At 39.2% G+C, this 20,505-nt stretch overlaps 1 protein-coding gene across 3 annotated transcripts in view; it reads right to left on the bottom strand.

Moving 5' to 3' along the window:
* UBAP1 (ubiquitin associated protein 1) overlaps positions 1–20,505 on the bottom strand; it is a 63,277-nt gene that overhangs the window by 10,793 nt on the left and 31,979 nt on the right. For all 3 annotated transcript variants that reach the window (XM_040481494.1, XM_040481496.1, XM_040481495.1), the window contains 3 exons: positions 17,366–17,406; positions 7,125–7,249; positions 1,114–2,049 (listed from right to left, as the gene is read on the bottom strand). In XM_040481494.1, the coding sequence (XP_040337428.1) occupies positions 1,114–2,049; positions 7,125–7,249; positions 17,366–17,399 (1,095 nt within the window). In that variant the 5' untranslated portion in view covers positions 17,400–17,406. The remainder of the gene's footprint in view (positions 1–1,113; positions 2,050–7,124; positions 7,250–17,365; positions 17,407–20,505) is intronic.

Raw genomic sequence — 20,505 nt, 5'->3', positions numbered from 1 at the left:
TGTAGGGATTCTTACTAGTTAGCAAAAAAAGGTGATTGCAGGATTTAAATCTGAAGGTTTTGGGGGCGCCTGAGTGGCTCAGTCGAGCATCTGACCCGACTTCAGCTCAGGTCATGATTCCAGGGTTGTAGGATAGAACCCCAAGTCTGGCTCCACGCTGAGTATGGAGCCTGCTTAAGATTTTCTCTCTCTCTCTCTCTCTCTCTCTCTCTCTCTCTCTCTCTCTCACTCCCCCCCCCCCCCTTCTCTGCCCCTCTCCCCAACTCATGCTCTCTCTCTCTCTCTCTAATAAAAAAATAAATAAAATCTGCAGGTTTAAAAGTGACAAATTTCTACCTTTTGCTCAGACTTCTGATTCAAATTATCTCCTAGTTACTAAGGCACCATGCAGTCTGCAGAACCATAACCAAGTTAGGTAAATTATAGTACACACAAGAACCAACCTTCTGGGCAGAATGAGAAGGAAAGAGGAAAGCAGGGACAAGATACAATGAGGAGTACCAAGCAACCTTCAAAAAAATGAATAAAGTAGGAAAAAGTAAATAAAAAGTTACAAAGAAAGAAAACTTTTAAAAAAAGGCAGCAGAGAAAGAAACAAAGTAATCAGAAAAACACCATTCATGCATGATATACATTATCTTTTTGAAGGAAAGACCAAAAAGATGCAGGTAGGAACAAGCGAACGTTAACCAGGCTAGCTCCTGGTTACTAACACTCCTTTGACCTCAGGAAACTAACCAGAACATACATAAGCAAAGTCCATATAGCCACGTCCCATCTTATCCTAAACCTTAAAAAGAAGAATGTGAGGTGACAACTGTTAGGTAGAATTTAGAAATCTTTGGGGACTCCTGGGTGGCTCAGTCAGTTGAGCGTCTGACTTCAGCTCAGGTCGTGATTTCGCGATGAGTTTGAGCCTCACATCAGGCTCTCTGCTGTCAGTGCAGAACCCACTTCTGATCCCCTGTGTCTCCCTCTCTCTGCCCCTCCCCCACTCATGCTGTCTCTCCTTCTCTCTCAAAAATAAACATTAAAAAAAAAAAAGAACTTAGAAATCTTTGGAGCTCTAATTCGGAGGGAATTTTTTCCCCAAGAGGGATTTAAAAGGCTTACCGTGGGACCTGTATTTGGAGGTGATGATTCTTCTGTGCACACAGACAAGACAGAGAGGGAAGGCATCTGGGAGATCAGATCTGAGGGAGTCAGGGTTGGCACCTCTGTGCCACTGTCTAAGTTCAAAGCTGAAAGCCCAAGAGTATGATGCCCATTGAGCTCACTGGCACTGCTTTGGGTGGAAGGCTTTAGGGAATTCCGGAAGGTGCCATTGCGGAGGCAGGATGTGCTATGGAAAGTGCTTGCCAGCTTGGCTGTCTTCTGATTGCTATCATCAGAGTCAAGTTTGGGAAAGGATAGGGATTTGATATTGCTTACTGCAGGAATGGGGGGGAGGGACACTTTGGAAGACAGCGACATCTTTTCACAGTTGCCCAACTGTGGTAAGGTTATAAAGCCATTGGGTTTGTGAAGAGGCTTGATATCTAGGGTTGCCCGCTCCAGGGATGCCAGGACCTCCTCATCCTGTAACACAGACCCAGAGCCTCCTCTGGGCAAGTTATTGTCCAATAACTGAGCCATAATCGGTCCAGTGGTTCCTACCAGAATGTTTCTCAGCTCTTCCTTCTCATCAATAGTTTTTAACTCCAGATTATCAAATGGGTCTTCTTCACACTCAAAGTCAGCAGGATTGAAATCTGCCTTTGTGTGGGGTGGGCTGAGAACTTTCTGTTTCGTGGCACTGCTGCTGACCCGAGTCGGGGTGAGGATGCTGTTGTGCTGTAAGCTGGCAAGGATGGGGTTAATAGGAGGTGGCATTGTGGCTGTACTGTGAGTCTTGGAGAAGCTCATTTTGCTGTCGCCCTCTGGGCCACTCTTAGAATTCACTTTAGTTTCTACTTCCTCAGCCTTACGCTCTGCTTCCCGCTGGGCTTCTTGGATTTTCTTAATATCTTCAGCCCACTCAATAGTTTTCTTTTCCAAGGAGAAGTCATACTGCAAAGATATAGCACAGAAAGGAGGTGTGAACCCAGGTGACTGCCCTTCCAACTCAATTCCTCCAGAGAATTCACTTCTTCCTCACACCAGCAAAAGAGATCCATTCTAGGCAGCATATAAGGTGTATGGAACCATCCCCAGTAAGGAAAACTAAGGCTTCCTAATCTCCTTATGTGGTTTAATCAAACTACACTCCTAGATTACATCTAGAAAAGAACTAGAGTTCCCACCACCTCTAGTCCTATATACCAGGCCAAAGGTACCCTGCCAAGTACTCCCTGCCTTCCTTCTCTCCCCTCAGATCATTTTCCTTTCTAGAATTCTTCATTGGTGGCCTAGGCAGAGCTCAGTGGCCACCTCTAAAGCTTTCCTGATGGCCTGTTCCTTCCTCTGAACTCTTACATAGCATCTGTCTCTATCGTGTGACGCCAAGCACAAGTGACCACACGTAGATTTAATCTTTAATTTTTTCCTAAACATTGTCCCCAACAATATCACAAACCTCTGGTGGGCAGCTACTGGGCTTTAGACCTTCTTGGAGTCTGTTATCTAGCACAACGCCCTAGATAAATCCTGCTCAATAATAACAGCCCCTAACATTTAAAAAGCACCTACCAGGTACCATGCAAGATTCTACGCACTTTGTATGTATTAACTCTGGATCTTTTAAACAACCCTTTAAAGTACCTACCTAAAAGTAGGTATTATTGTTACCCTCACTTTACAAGAGCTTGCCCAACGTCATAAAGCTGGTAAGTGGTAAAGCCTGGATGTGAATCCAGGCAATTGACTACAGATTCTATGTTCTTAAACCACTACCTATTAAGTTATAATGAATAGATTGTACTCTAAATACAGGAAAACTTCTTAATAAGAAATCTAGAAATATTCATATCAGGATTTTACAGTGCAAACTGCATAAGGATTCACTTCATGGTTGGTTCCTTAACAGTACCTTCAAGTATATCTCAATTTACAAGAATTTCCATTTGCATACTTGGAAAAAAAATACGATTACATAAAACAAAATTCACCTTGGACAGGAGAAAACAAAACTTTTGGTGTTGACTCTAAAGCCTCAGAAGTAAACAACGTCTGTTTGCACATTCAAGGCTTCAGAGATAAAAAAAAAAAAAAAAAAAAAAAAAACCGGGGGGGGGGGGGGGGGGGAGGGAGAGGAAAGGGGCCTATATGCTCAGACCAGAGTTTTAGAGTACAAGAAACACAATAAAGTGCCTCTGGTCATCCCCAAGTCTTTCAGTTCAAACAACACAAGAGAAGCCTGGAAATGCACATGTCAAGAAGTTTGTTTATACCCCTGGGCACCTGGCTGGCTCAGTCAGTGAAGCATGTGACTCTTGATCTCAACCCCCATGTTGGGTATAGAGGTTACTTTAAAAATTTTTTTTCTCTTAAATCTTAAAAAAAGAAAAAAAAAAGGAAAGGAAGGAAGGAAGGAAGGAAGGAAGGAAGGAAGGAAGGAAGGAAGGAAAAGAAAAAGAAAGAAAGAAAGTTCATTTACATCCCTAAGCCAGCTGCTGAGCCCCAGAAAGGCACCTTGTGATCATGGTACTGCCTTTCTACCACTAACGGTAGTGAAAAAACAGCACTGGGCAAAGACTGCTGCTTCCAACTGTGGAGTAAATCCAATTTTGCACCTGGCTTCTTCCACCAAATACAGCCTGTAACCGACTTCCCACCGCCTGTAAACATGGGTCCCTAAAATTTTACTCTCAAGAACTGGAAATTTATCTCCTTTTTTTGTAAAACCTTTATTGACTTTCATTTTTTAATTACCATAGTAAATACAGAATACTTGGAACACAGGAAAAACAGTAGAAATATTACAGTGAAAAATTGTGATGAGTGTACAAATAAGTAAATAACAGCATCAAATATTTATGGAGTATCAGAAACCAGAATACGCATTATAAATGCATTATCTTATTTAATCCTCATAACAACCTTAAATGCTAATTATCCCCATTTTACAGATAAGGAAACGGAAGCTTGAAAAGTGTAAGAAATCTGTACAAGATTACACAGCTATTACATGGCAATTCCAGCTCATGAATGAGTGATACCAAATTCTGCTCTAAATCGAAACACTGACAGCCATTCCCCACTACTGTGACCACCACCAATATGATATTCAGTGAAAGCTTTCTAGACCCAGGGTGCATGGATTATTTATATATGTTTTACTAGATCACTTTGATGAATGTTTAACTGAAAAATTGAGTTTGCACTGTCATGTATGGGCGAATATGACAAAGTTACAGGAAGCGTCAAGGTATCTATCTGTCTAGGACCCTAGGTCTGACTCTTCTCTGAATAGGAAGGAGACCAGTACCAATACCACAACCAAATCCCCCATGGAGACCCAGAGTGTCAAAGTTTAAGGGTACTGTGTGCAATTACAGAACAAAAATATTTCAACTGTCCCACACAAGAATGGAGCTCATATCTCCTCTTTTGTTATTAGTGGGTGCTATGAATATAGTGAGCACAGCACCATGCACTTATTAATGCTTTATGCTGATCAAATAAATAGAAAATTCCCAGCAATGCCTAAAATAGCAGCAATTTGGGATTCAAAACAATTTTTCTGGATGAATCAATGAAGCAGTGAATAATATGAGAACTATTAAAAGAAAATGGAGATGTTTTTTAACACTATTGTTAACAGTATCCTGCACACAGAGAGGTATTTACTAATACTTGCTATCGCCAATAAAAAAGTCACCAGGTAGGGCACCTGGGTGGCTCAGTCAGGTAAGCGTCCAACTCTTGGTTTCTGCTCAGGTCATGATCTCACAGTTTATGGGTTCGAGCCCCCACATCGGGCTCTGGTGCTGACAGTCCAGAGCCTGCTTGGAATTCTCTCCCTCTCTCTCTGCCTCTCCCCGAGTCGTGCTCACGTGCGTTCTCTCTCTCTCTCAAAATAAATAAATAAGCATTTTTTTAAAAAAGTCACCAGGCAAAGAGAACAATGTAAAACTTTATATGGGATATCTGTGTCTCTTCTGGCTCAATAAATTCTCTATACACAATAGGGATAGCAATTCAGTATTTGAAAATATGTAAGATATTAAATATCATTAGTAATTAAGGAAATACACATCAAAACCACAATAAGAGACCCACTGTAAACTCCAAGGATGTATATAACCAAAAAAATTAGAAGAGTTGGCAAGGATGTGGATAAACTGAAACCCTCACACACTGTGGATAGATTGTAAAATGGTGCAGCCACTTGGGAAAATAGTCTAGTGGTTCCCCAAAAGGTTAAACGTAGTTACCATATGACAACCCAGCAATTCCACTTATACACCCAAGAAAATTGAAAGAATATGTCCACACAAAAACCTATATACAAACGTTCATGCCACCATTATTCATAATAAACAAAAAGTGAAAAACACCAAAATGTCCATCAAGCAATGAATGGAAAAACAAAACGTAGTGTTATCAATACAACAGAACATTATAAAGTCATAAAAATAAATGACATACCAACACTTCATTCATTACACATTGATAAACCTTGAAAACATTATGCTAAAGGAAAAGAGTCAATCACAAAAGACTATCTACTGTATTATTCCACTTATATGACATGTCCAATATAGGCAAATTCATAAAGACAAAGTAGATTTAGTGGTTTCGAGGGGCTAGGGTGAGAGGGAATGACTGCTAATGGCACTGCATTTCTTTTGGGGGGATGAAACTACTTAGGAATTAAGACAGTAATAACGGTTATACACTCTGAATATACTAAAAACCATTTATGTGCAAACCTAAAAAGGCAAATTTCAAGGTATATGAATATCTTGATAAAGCTATTATTCTAAAAAATGTAACTATAGTTCTCCCATTATAATTACTCACTGCATTTAGACTGGAAGATAAATATTTCTTAGAGTAACATGTTGGTGCCTTAGAGAATCTCCAAGAAACAAAACTCCTTTGCCAGAAAGCTGTATTTTTTTAAATCTTAAGTCACAGGAAGAAGTGTTTGATGGATAGTGTACTCTTGTTTTCCCATGTGACTCTTTCTCTAAACTGTAAGCTCCTTGAGGACAGTGATTAAGGTATTTATCCCTATCCCCAGCCCTAGTGGAACACTGCTCAAAAGCAGGCATTCAGTAAATGTGTACTGAAGGAAGAAAGGAAGTCACAAAACATAAGGCTATTTGCTGCTTTCAAGAAGTAATTCTGTACATTTATATAACTGCACTTTAAAGATGAGAGGATTAAGAAGCTATTGAAGAGGTGGCATTTAAGCACAGTCTAGAAGAATAAGCAGATTTTAACAGGTAGACAGCTTTCAGTACAGTGAGAAAGAGGAAAATATTCGAAGTGGAGGTAACAGCTCATGAGAAAAAACACAGTACAGATAGGTAATATACACGGTATATTCAATGAATTGGCAGTAACCTGGTATGGAGGAGACATGGAGGAGATAATGAGCCGAGGTGCTTTACCACACCTTACGTCTACACTTGATTCAATAAGGACTGGTGAACCAGTGTAAGTTTTTTTTTTAACAGGGATGTGACAATTTGAAACTTTAACTTAGTAGTATTACTCTAGAAACAATATGGAAAATTTAAAAAAATGCTACAAGAAGAGGGGCCAATTAAAGAGGCTATTGCAATAGTGCAGGTGAAAAAATAAGGTTAAGGATGAACTGGATGGTAAAGGTGAGACACAGCAGAGAGAAAAATATCACCTTATTTGAATGACCAAGAAGATAATGAGGACATCAAAAGAGAGAAGGAAAAGAGGCGAATGAGCAAGTCAGATGGACAATGGAGATTTGTTTCAGACAAGGCACAGAATCCCAGGAATACACAGTCTAACAGATTGCAGAAGGTCTGTAACAGATATATAAACATATGTAAGTATGTGTGTGAGAGAGACAATGTGAGCCAAGCAGTAACAGTTGCTATACAAAATACAAATAAGAGATAAGAGAATGGTTTTTTTTTTCCTATTTCACTATACATCAAATTCTTACTTTTTAAATTTTTAAATGCACTAAACTTTAACTAAAAATTACCACTTACCTGTATTTCTCTGACAACCTGCAAACAATCAGGCAAGGAGAAGCCAATAGGTAGACCAACTTTAGCTGGTGTTTTGAATTTGTCTCCTATCTTAAATGGGACATCATCAAGGTAACTGAAAGTCCCTATAATCAAAAATAAAGTAGAAAATATCAGCAAAAAACTTTATTATTTGTTTTGCTATACTCTTACATCTAGGATACAACATTAAGTTATGCTAGCCTAAAGCCAGAAGTTAGAGGGTTGCTTCTCTAACTGCTTACCTTCTCCTGACCCTAGATCTCCGTGCAGGGAGGAAATCCTACCTGAGCCTACTTGATCTTATAAGGGTTTATTTTCGATTATACTTAGCGAAAGAGCCAAAGTACTCACAGAAGCCTAAAAGGCCTCCAAAGCCCACTATCCCTCTGCCCTCAACTGTCTGTCGCCTCTAACTACACTAAATCAAGGTGATTCTCTGTCCCTCAACCATGACAAAGTCAAATCTACCTCAAAAATTCTGCAGTGGCTGCTCCCTTTATCTGGACTGTTCTCTTAGATATCCACATGACTTATTCCTTTGCCTCCTTCAAGTCTTTGTTCAAATGTCACTTTCTCAGTGACGCTTACTCTGACCATCCTATTTAAAGTTCCTATATGACCCTCACTGCAGTACTCCCATGTTACTATCTATCTTTTCCTCCACAGCACTTAGTACCTTCTAACATATTATTCATTTTTAAATTATATTTATTGTCTGTCTGGCCCAGTGGAATGTAAGTAAGCTCCTTGCAGGCAAGTATGTAAGTCTATTTTATTCACTGATATTGTCTCAAAACATACACATATTAGGCACTTCAAAAATACTGAATTAATGATAGAACCTCCACAAAAGAATCTCCTTGACTAGATTTCTCTACTTCAGAAAGAATAATTTTTAATTAATACAAGGAATTACTCTACATTTTTTTAAGACTATATTCTGGAGCAGATGTGGAAATATTCAAGAACCACAACACTTATGAAAAAAGGAAAACCAGACCAGACCATGGGAATCAGAACAGGATTATCAGGAGACATAAGTCATATACAACTGAACTGCTTTAACTCCCTAAAGGTTCTCTGCCTAATAGCTGGATCATACAGAAAGACCAGGACATTATCACTGATTTATGGAGTCAGACAAAATGTGAGCAGCTCTTGTAGGTAACTATCACTAGCTATACACTCCAAATTGTACATGGTTTCTTTTCTGGACCAGGTTTGGGGATAACTTACTGGCAGAACCATCACGGACAATAAAACAGTTGATAAAATTAATTCTGCTTTTTGACTATTAGTAGCTGTAAGGATTGCTTCTGGGCCTCACACTAGACACTAGTGTATTTTCTTGAGTGCTCATGGACAGAATAAGACAATTACACCTCTTCCATGAAGATGCCTTCTCTCCCTTTCTAAAAATTGATAGATTTCAAGACTTAACAAGCTCAAGATGTAGCTGTAATCTTGTCATCATTCCCATTTCCTTAGGTAAATACTGCTCTGATACACCTGAAACCCTCCATCAGGAAGAAGGTCCCTGCTCCCACCCTTGGGGGCTAGAGTTTCTAACATATCTTCTATCCAGAATTAAAACATTTTATGTATCTCCCACTCAGCTAGCAAATTAAATTCAAAACCGTGTCCAATTTAACAATTTTTTCTGGGGAATAGTTTACTAGTGGGTCATACTTTTAAAAGTACTGTTTTCTCAGATGGCAATGCCTGTCACATTCCCACCCCTTTTTACTTGATTATTTCTAGTCCTTTAAGAATGAGCTTTACAACTCCCTTCTCAATCTCAGAACACCCAGTTTATACCAGCACCTCAGGTTGTACGACTCTGTGTTAAGTTTCCTTATATTCTGCCTAGAGACTGTGAGTGAGAATCTGAGTGTCCCCTAAGAAGGGATAAAAATGTTTCAAATTTATACCTCCCAATCTCAGAGTAATATCTGGCAGAAGACATGCTCAATAAAGTAAAAAACAAAGAATACATGGTCTTATGCTTCTTTCATATTTAATTCTCACCCCCATGCTAATTCACATTCAATTAATATTTATTAAAATTCAAAGTAATTTACCAAAACTGGCAAGGCTAGTCACAGAAATGTACCAGGTACCCCCACCCCTCAAAAAACTATCAGGTATCATCATAGCTTGTCAACAAAACCAAGTATTGGTTACAACACTAAAACTCTGTCACTTACAAAATTCTTTATATTATAGAGATTAAAAGGAAAGTTGTATCTAATTTTAAAAATTGGGAGGGAGGGCATCTGGGTGGTTCATCCAGTTGACTCCTGGCTTCAGCTTAGGTCATGATCGAGCCCATGTGGGACTGTGTGTGGAATGTGGAGCCTGCTTAAGATTCTCTCTCTCCCCCTATGCATCTCTCCCCTGCTTGCTCTCTCTAATAAATAATAAATTTATCTGCCCTCCATGAACACAGGTGCTCAAATTTTCCTGAAAGTTAAATTTTAACTTTAGCTAGTATCCTGATTAACTGGAAACAAAGTTGAAACTAGCGTTTTCTAAGAAGCACTGCAAAGATTTACAGTCTAACAATCACAAAATTAAGTCTTTTGTTTAACAATGTTTACTCATTCAGGGGAGCCTGGGTGGCTCAATCAGTAAAGTATCCAACTTCGGCTCAGGTCATGATCTCACAGTTCATAAGTTCAAGTCTTGCATCAGGTTCTCTGTTGTCAGCAGCCCAGAGCCCACTTCAGATCCTCTGTCCCCCCTTTCTTCCTTCCCCTCCCCCACTCTCTCTCTCAAAAATAAACATTAAAAAAAAAAAAAGAATGTTTATTCATTCCAAGTAGGTTAATTATATAACACACACACTGAAAAAAATCCTATCCATAATATACAAGCATATATGATATATAAATATAAGAAAACTCATCCACACGAAAAGTAACAAAAAAAATTCTTTTTTAATGTTTTGCTTCTATTTGAGAGAGACAGTGCGTGATCGGGGTAGGGGCAGAAACACACAGACACAGAATGTAAAGCAGGCTCCAGGCTGTGAGCTGTCAGCACAGAGCCCAATGTGGGGCTCGAACCAATGAACCGTGAGATCATGACCTGAGCTGAATTCTGAAGCTTAACTGACTGAGGCCACCCAGGCGCCCCCCTAACAAAATTTTCTTAAGTGAACAGTTCTGTTGGGGCACCTGGCTGGCTCGGTGTAACGTGTAACTCTTGACCTCAAGGGAGAGATTACTTAAAAATAAAATCGTTTGAGGGGGTGCCTGGATGGCTCAGTTGTGTGAGCGCCTAACTCATGGTTTCAGCTCAGGTCATGATCCCAGGGTCATGGGATTGAGCCCCGAGCTAGGCTCCATGTTGAGTGTGGAGGCTGCTTAGGATTCTCTCTCTCCCCCCCCCGTGTCCCTCTCCCCAGCTCATGCTCTCTCTCTCTAAAAAAAAAAATTTTTTTTTAATGAAATCTTTTAGAGACACCTGGCTGGCTCAGTCGGTTGAGTGTCCAACTTCAGCTCAGGTCATGATCTCACAGTTTCTGAGTTCGAGCCCCACATCGGGCTCTGTGCTGACAGCTCATGCCTGGAGCCTGCTTCGGATGCTCTGTCTCCCTCTCTCACTGCCCCACCCCTGCTCACGTTCGCTCTGTCTCTGTCTCTCAAAAATGAATAAACGTTAAAAAAAATTTGTTTAATGAAACCTTTTTATAAATAAATAAATATCTTTTTTAAAAGGGCATTTAAAGAGATGGCAACAAAGCAAACAACCCTTTAACGATTATATCAAAATATGTATTTCTCATTTCTCAATACATCTTATTTTTTAAATAGATTCAATAAAAGCTCAACTACAGAGAATTAAACACTATGACTAATAATTTTCCAGCTTACACCAAATACTTTTTACTTTCAGTCTTTTTTTTTATGTTCATTTATTTATTTTGAGAGAGAGCATAAGCAAGGGAGGGGAAGAGACAGAAGGAGAGACAGAATCCCAAACAGGCTCCACACCGTCAGCACAGACTCCAATGTGGGGATCAAACCCATAAACCGTGAAATCATGACCTGAGCCAAAACCAAGAGTCCCACACTTAAGCTACCTAGGCACCCCTTTCAGCATTTATTACTGAATATCTTTCTTTTTCTGAATATCTTTCTAAGATGTCTGGGCCTGTTTTCTTAAAATTTAGTTTAGAAAAAGAAAATTAAGTATATCTGTGATGACTGCGGCTGTGGCAGTTCCCTGAAGTCAGGTTCTGTATCGCTTTGCATTATGCCACAGAAGAGACTGGGCTGAAAATGTAGTATATCTCAGGATAAATTCTGGGAAGACTTCATTGTGTTTTCTTTCTTTCTCAATTGCTGATATACTTGTGATCCTGTGACCCGCCTGTTTCCCTGAAACAAAGTTACAATTCCAGGGAGGAGGTGGGATGAATTCTTAATGGAGGATAGAAACTGGATTATGCTTAATTCAGGTCTTACTGTAAACTCAAATTGAGGATTAAAATTTAAGTTTTTGAAAAAGAACAGTAAAGACCAAACTTAAAATTAAGTGAAAAACACAATTCCATGACTGGGTATCACTACCTTAAAGCTGTGAAGTTGGCTTTAAAATTAGACACATGGACAGATAAATAGACACACACGTATACAGACACACATTAAAATTATATAGATATCTGCTATAGGATATGAAGTCACAATAAATGTTACTCACACCCTAACAACAACAGCCAACCTACAAAATCAGCTTTTAAACGCAGAGTGTCTGGCATTCAATCAAAAACAAGACACACAAAGAAGCAAAAAATGTAACCCATCATTAAGATAGGAACCAGTCATCAGACCCAAACTGAGTGATGGCCAATATATTGAAAGTATCAGAAAGGTGGTGAACATGTGTTAGCAAATGAGGAATTTCAATAAAAGGCAGAAATATAAAGAGACAAAACAATAATGCTAGAAATGAAAAATGCTGTATCAGAAAAGAAAATCTTTGACAGTTCATAACCAGGCTACAGTGATAATCAGAAGACAATATTTAGCAGAGAAAACAATCAGAGAACCTGAGGTTAGGTCAAAAGAAATTAACCAAATTGAAACACAAAGGAAAAGAAAAAAGAAAAAAATGGAACAAAGCCTTAAGAAAGCTTTAGGACTATCAAACAGCCTAATATGTGTATGATTAGAGTTTCAAAGGTAAGAGAGAAACAATGGGGCAGAAAAATTTAAAAGAGATAATGGCTTGCAAATTTTCCCAAAGTGATAAAAAACATCCACCCACAGATCCAAAAAGTTTAGCTAACTTCAAGCAGGAAGAAGGGTGGGGAGCAGCAATGATTAAATGATGGCCAATTTCTCTACACTGTAAAGCATAGCTGATCAACTTTTGAAACAATTTAAATCTTTTTTTTTTTTTTTAACGTTTATTTATTTTTTTGGGACAGAGAGAGACAGAGCATGAACGGGGGAGGGGCAGAGAGAGAGGGAGACACAGAATCGGAAACAGGCTCCAGGCTCTGAGCCATCAGCCCAGAGCCCGACGCGGGGCTCGAACTCACGGACCGCGAGATCGTGACCTGGCTGAAGTCGGACGCTTAACCGACTGCGCCACCCAGGCGCCCCAATCTTTTTTTTTAATGTTTATTTATTTTGAGAGAGAGAGCCCAAGCATTGGAGGGGCAGAGAGAGAGAGAGACACAGAATCTGAAGCAGGTTCCAGGCTCTGAGCTGTCAGCACAGAGCCCGACGTGGGGCTCAAACTCACAAACCGTGAGATCATGACCTGAGCAAAGTAGGACACTTAACTGACTGAGCCACCCAGGCGCCCCAACTTTTGAAACAATTTAAAATAAAATACCTTTCTCTATACCTCAGCAAGAAAAGGATGTCAATATGCTGGTAGAAATTAAACCAAGGGAAAAATGAACCTCCCTTAAAAATTAGCTAACTAGGGGCACCTGGGTGGCTCAGTCAGTTAAGCTTCTGACCAGCTCAGGTCATGATCTCACAGTTCAGGAGTTCGAGCCCCAAATCGGGCTCACAGCCCACTTCAGATCCTCTGTCTCCCTCTCTCTCTGCCCCTCCCCAGCTTACACATGCTCTCTCTCTCTCTCAAAAATAAAGATTGTAAAAAAAAATTTTTTTAATTTAAAAAAAGAAAAATAAATTAGCTAAGGGCACCTAGCTGGCTTAGTCAGTTGAGCACTGTGACTCTTGATCTCTAGGTTATGAGTTTGAGCCCCATATTGGGTGCAGAAAGAGTTTAAAAATAAAATCTTTAAAAAAAAAAAGTTAGCTAAGTAAATGGTCATAAATAGGATACCCTGGCATTTCAAAGGAGAGAGTTTAGTTTCATTAAGTTATATCTTATTATACAGACTTCTTTTTTTCCAAATTAGAATCTCAGGGCATTTTCCCAGATAGTAAAAGAATAATTTTTGTTTGTTGAAACATTTTTAAAAGCCCTTTAAAAGTCGTTTCTGGAAAATAACTTTTTTCTTGGATGAAACAAGTGGAAAATGAGTTAAAAACTAAAGGGGATTAATATTGTAAAGCACCACGCTCCAGGAAAGGCCTGATTTACACTGACCCAAGGGTTTGCAATTTACATATTCTAAGAACAAAATTTTTAATTTTTTTTAACGTTTATTTATTTTTGAGAGACAGAGCTCAAGAGGGGGAGGGGCAGAGGAGAGAGGAAGGCACAGAAACTGAAGCAGACTCCAGGCTCTGAGCTGTCAGTACAGAGCCCGATGTGGGGTTTGAACCCATGAACTCTGAGATCATGACCTGAGCCAAAGTCAGACGCTTAACCGACTGAGCCACCCAGGCACCCCTAATGTTTATTTATTTTTGAGAGAAAGTGTGCAAGCAGGGGAGGGGCAGAGAGAGAGAGGAAGACAGAGGATCTGAAGCAGGCTGTGTGCACTGACAGCAGAGAGCGTGATGTGGGGCTCGAGCTCCCAAATTGCAAGATCATGACCTGAGCTAAAATCGGGCACTTAACCAACTGAGCCACCCAGGCACCCCTATAAGAACAATAGTTTTAAAAGTCTTTAAGAATTGTTTATATCTCTTATTCTGTTATTTAGGGATATGTAATTATTAATGACAGTGGAAGAAGTTCAACCTCAGTTGAAAAAAACAAACTTGAAGGTAAGTTAAATACCAGTCATAAGACAGCATAGCAAAAAAATCTAGTCAACTCAAATATTTGAAAAGAAAAAAAAAAAACTATTTAATATCCAGTCACAAGAGCAGATGCTACCTCCTGTCCACACCCCAAAATGCCCCTGGAAGAATTACACACACACATATACCCACTAACCCCAATGGGCCAGTCAGATAATACCTAACTTAGGGAGAATCAATCCACAGGCCTATAAGCTAGGCTGTGCCAATCAGATTCTCCCTTGGCCAAAAGACAGAAAAACTTCAGCTATATGATGCTAGCTGCTTAAACTGAAAGATCAAGTACCAAGCAACACCATATGGGGGGAGGGGGTGCATTTTTGGCCCTATGCACTCTTATACAAGTAGGCAAGTAGGCCAAGAAAGCAAGTCTATTAACAGAAGAACAAAAATGGAGCACACCCGCAGAGAAAAGCAGTAAGGAAAGGCTATGTAGCCTTCTGAGAGATGGGAGCAGATACCTCAGTTTCCTGGCTTTCTGATTTGTAAGGCCAAGCTGAACTTGATTTCCCACACTCAGCTACCTACAAGACTGCCTACTCCCATTTTTTTTTTTTGCCTATTTCCTTTAATTTCTATTCCTTAAACTATATGATATCTAAAAATAAGACTCTTTACTCTAAAAACTCAACGAAAGCAATGGAAATTCAGGTAGGAACTCAGCAGTTTAAAGCAGAAGAAGCTGAAGAGAGAAAGAGAAAATCTATTCTCAAATTTTATTCCGAATATTTTGCTTAATAAAATTTTGGTGAGGAATGCAAGGTGATGGAGGACTTTCTAAAAAACAAGTCTTTACTGATCAGGTAACTTCAAAATTAGAATCTTCTCTCTGGATTGTTTAGCTGAAACACATAATCTGGAGTCCATCTTATTTTCACTCCAGTCAAAAAGGATTTCCTAAAGAGCCAAGATATATAACTTGTCTTTTGAAATAAGGTAAGTTAAAATTTTTCTTTTTTGCTATTTTCTCCCCTAGGTCTTTCCTCTGTCATTTGCTGTCCTCTTTTGTCTTGAAAAAAGCTATCCAGAAGCAACTTCAGATCTGCCTCTCTACTATCATCCAAATACTACGAAAGAGCCACATAATAATCCTTAAATAATACAAAATAGGTTACCTGGCAGATCTGATGCCCCACCTGCTACACAGAATGCAAATTCCAGAGTCAAAATGACTTAACTCCAAAAGGATTTAACAAAACATATACAAGTGATGCATGTAAGGATAAACACAATAGTAATTCAAAATATTAAACACTTGTATAAAATATTAGCAAGTTAGAACCCCAGTGACTGCTCCAGCACCCTGACTCAGCTGATACTAACAAGCAACCATTTGTAGATCAGAAGAGCATACCAACACCTGTTGCCATGCCGTCTGGCAAACCATTCTTACAATGACATGATTTTAAAAATGGAAAATCAGCTTTAAAAACCTACTTAAATTAACGGTGTTGTCTGGATATTTCTGTTGTTTAATTCTACTATATGAAAAGAGGGTCTAATTTTAACTTCTTAGGCATCTCTATTCCTCCCAAATGCATATAATAAAGCTTACTAATGTATTCAATTTTGGAAAGTCATATCTTAGAAAAGGATGGCAGGGGCACCTGGGTGGCTCAGTCGGCTGGGTGTCCGACTTCAGCTCAGGTCTGATCTCACCATTCATGGGTTCTAGCCCCACATCAAGCTCTGTGCTAACAGCTCAGAGCCTGGAGCCCTCTTCAGATTCTGTGTCTCCCTCTCTCTCTAACCCTCCCCCACTCACATTCTGTATCTCTCTCAAAAATAAATAAACATTAAGAAAAAAAAATTTTTTTTAAATAACAAACTATTATGGAGCACCTGGGTGGCTCAGTCGGTTAAGCGTCTGACTTCAGCTCAGGTCATGATCTCGTGGTTTTTGAGTTTGAGCCACACGTCGGGCTCTGTGCTGATGGCTCAGAACCTGGGGCCTGCTTCAGATTCTGTGTCTCCCTTTCTCTCTGCCCCTCCCCTGCTCATGCTCTGTCTCTGTCTCTCAATCATAAATAAACGTAAAAAAAAATTTTTTTTAATGATAAACTATTAGTTTCTTTTTAATTAAAAAAAAATTTTTTTAATGTTTGTTTTCGAGAGAGAGAGAGAGAGAGAGAGAAAGAGAGAGAGCATGACAGCGGAGGGGCACAGAGAGAGGGAGAGACAGAACTCAAAGCAGGCTCCAGACTCTGTGCTGTCAGAACAAAGCCTGACGTGGGGCGCAAACCCACAAACTGCGAGAACATGACCTGCGCAGAAGTCAGACGCCCAACTGACTGAGTCACCCAGGAACCCCCATATCTTAAAATTTTTTTTAATGTTGATTTATTTTTAAGAGACCAAGCGAGCGAGCGTGCACACAAGCAGGGAAGGGGCAGAGAGGGAGTGAGATAGAATCCAAAGCAGGCTCCAGACACAGGGCTCAAACTCAAGAGCCGTGAGATCATGATCTGAGCCCAAGTCAGATGTGTAACTGACTGAGGCACCCAGGTGTCCCAGATGATAAACGATTAGTTTCAAATGCAAAACTGTAATTACTACTACTGACATTCCTGTAATTACTGATCCGCTGATCATGGTTTATTTGTAGTAATTACTTCCTATTATTGTGGGGCAGGAAGGATGAGGGGATGGACACTAAACCAAACCATTATTAAGTATTAACTAAAGATTTAGAATTTTTCACATTTGAGATGGCAAAGAACTATGACCACGGGATAAGAAAGGGAATGGTAACTACTTCAAAATACTGCTGAAGAACAATAAAAATAGATAGGCTCCCTATCCATCCCTGGTAATTTTAAGTACAATAACCAGCGAGACTCTAAAGTTTAACTACCTACTTAAATACTTAAATTACCTGAAATCCATTGGAATGTATATGCTACCCTGTTGTACAACTTTTTCTCAAGCTGCCCATTTAAATAAATAAAAAGCGGCACTTACTTAAACAATGCTAAGTGATTTCAAATCCTCTAATCAAATCATAACTTAAACCATTATATCTAACAGTCCACTTACCATGAAAATCTGCACCCAACTTCTTAGAAGCCATTTAGAACCTGAAAAGCAAAGAAATATTTTTAGGCACATGATACTCTGAGGGATATAAACAAATTATAGGAATATTGAGACTATAGGGGTATCTGGGTGGCTCAGGGTTAAGGATCCGATTCTTTGATTTCGGCTCAGGTCATGATCTCACAATTTTGTGACAGAGATTTGCATGGGATTCTCTCCCTCTCTCTATCCCTTCCCCACTCACGCACGTGCTCTCTCTCTCTCTCTCAAAATAAACAAACATGAAAAGAAAAGAAAAAAGAAAAAAAAGAAAAGAATATTGAGACTACAAAAAAGAAACCAGAAGACTAAAAGGTTCCAGGACTGATACAGTCCTCAAATTTCTCAGCCCCAAAGTCTCAAAAAAGAAAGCAGAAAGGAAGAGATACTAGTTTTCTACAGAAAAGTTAACTATTTATAAAACTGCATGTTCTGAATATACTAAATATATGAGAAGAAAAGCATACTAACCTTTGACCAATTGATATGTAGACTACCAAAAGGAAAAAATTACAAAGCATATACCTTCTTGATACAAACTACAAATATGTCAGTAATAGATTAAAAAAAGCATTTTTCAGTTATGCAAATATAGACCTTTTGCTGGCAACTAACTCTAACAGTAATTTCTTAAGCAGGGAATGAATTACATACAATCTTCTGTACAGTTTAATTAGTATAAAATTTTTCTAAATAAAAGAAAAATATCAAAACCACACTTCTAGCTTAATATTACCTTTGCATTTTCAACCCCTATATAAGTAGGTATTAAGTCCTGTCTTACACAAATAATCTGAGCTCTTCAACCTAAAAGTTTATTGCCCTTGACATGATGTTTATACCTTTAACTTGCCTAAAATGTAAGCAGGAAAAAAATTAAGGTTAGCTATACGAATTTATGGTCTTTTGTCTATTAACCTGCATTACAATACACTGAAAAGCATCATACTGAAAATAATCCATTTACACTGAAAGTAAAAAAAAAAAAAAAAACAAAAACAAAAAAAAACCCAAGTGTATTACACCTGTCTTGTGAAAATTATTCAAAATAGAATTAAAATCTGCACAGGATTTATTGTATTTGTTTACTTTGAAATTGACAAGGGGATTTTAAAATTTACACGGAAAGGCAAAGAAAATAGAATACCCAAAATGATTCTCAAAAAGAAAAAGTTGGAGAACTTATCACCTAACTTCAAAGCTTACTATTAAGCTACAGTAATTAAGATTGTGGAAATGGCATAAGGATATCATACATCCCAAAAAAAGAGTCCAGAAATACAGCCATACACATATAGCAGGTTGATTTTCAACAAAGGCACAAAAGCTTAAAGGGGAAAGGATCGTCTTCTCAACAAATGGTGCCAGACATTCACACGCAAAAAAATAAACCTTTATCCATACTTCGTATCATATATAAAAATTCAGGGAAATGGGAAGATAATGGCTCAGGGGTACAGGGTTTCTTTTTGGAGTGATGAAAATGTTCTAAGACTGATTGTGGTGGTGACTGGATTGTACACTTTTTTTTTAATAGGAGGATTTTTGTTTGTTTTTGAGAGAGAGAGAGAGCGAGAGCGAGCGAGCACATACAAGGGGACGAGGGGCAGAGAGAGAGGACAGGATCTGAAGCGTGCTCTGCAGAGAGCCCAATGAGTGGCTTGAACTTCCTAAACCATGAGAACATGACCTGAGCCGGAATTCAGAAGCTTAAGCAACTGAGCCACCCAGGCGCCCCCAGACTGTATACTTTTAAGTGGATGAACTGTGGGGCACCTGGGTGGCTCAGTCGATCGAGCATCAGACTCTTGATTTCGGCTCAGGTCATGATCCCAGGGTTGTGGGATTGAGACCTGTATCGGGCTCTGCATTGATTATGGAGGCTGCTTAAGATTCTCTCTCTTCCTGCCCCTCTCCCCTGGTCTCTCTAAAATTAAAAAAAATTTTTTTTAATTAAAAAAAAAAATGCATGGTGCTCACTTCAGGAGCACATGTGCTTTAAAAAAAAAAAAAAAGGGTGACTTATACACAGTATCTGATACACCACAACCACACAGACAAATCTCAAATGCATCATAGTATATGAAAGAAGCCAGGATCAAAAGGTAACATATTATATGATTCTACTTACAATGAACTATAGGAATAAAAAAAAATAGGGCTCCTGGGTGGCTCAGTCTGTTAAGCATCTGACTTCAACTCAGGTCATGATCTCACAGTTTGTGAGTTTGAGCCCTGCATTGGGCTCTGCGCTGACAGTTCAGAGCCTGCTTCAGATCCTCTGTGTCCTTCTTTCTCTGCCCCTCCCTTGTTTGCACTCTCTCTCAAAAATAAACATTAAAAATAAATAAAATAGAGACTGCTTCTTTAAAAAACAAAAAAAGGAATAAAAAATAGGCAAGACTATAGGAATAAAAAAGTAATCTAACTACCAGGGACTATACAGGATAAAATGTATTATGTAAGGGGCACCTGGCTGGCTCATTCCGTACAGCATACAACTCTTGATCTTGGCCGAGGTTGCAAGTTTGAGCCCCGTGTTGGGTGTAGAGATTACTCGAAAATAAAATCTTTTTAAAAATTAATAAAATTTAGAGGTGCCTGGGTGGCTCAGTCAGTTAAGCATCCGAATCTTGATGTCAGCTCAGGTCTTGTTTCAGGATTGTGAGTTCAAGCCCCATGCTGGGCTACACACTGGGCATGAAGTCTACTTAAAAAAACTAAGGGGTGCCTGGGTGGCTCTGTCGGTTAAGCACCCAACTTCAGCTCAGGTCATGATCTCATGGTTCACAAGTTCAAGCCCTGCATTGGGCTCTGTGCTGACAGGAGCCTGGAGACTGCTTCAGATTCTCTCTCTCTCTCTCTCTCTCTCTCTCTCTCTCTCTCTCTCTCTCTGCCCCTCCCCTGCTCACGCTCTGTTTCTCTCAAAAATATTTTTTTTTTAAAAAGCATTTAAAAAAACTAACTAAAAAATAAAATTACGAGCACCTGAGTGGCTCAGTCGGTTGAACATCCGACTTCAGCTCAGGTCATGCATGATCTCATGGTTCGTGAGTTCAAGCCCCACATCAGGCTCATTGCTGTCAGCACAGAGCCCACTT

The sequence above is a fragment of the Herpailurus yagouaroundi genome, unplaced genomic scaffold (assembly GCF_014898765.1).
Source record: "Herpailurus yagouaroundi ecotype Mexico unplaced genomic scaffold, PumYag 160, whole genome shotgun sequence".
NCBI classification, from domain to species: Eukaryota; Metazoa; Chordata; class Mammalia; order Carnivora; family Felidae; genus Herpailurus; species Herpailurus yagouaroundi.
This window is presented reverse-complemented; position numbering and strand designations above follow the sequence as displayed.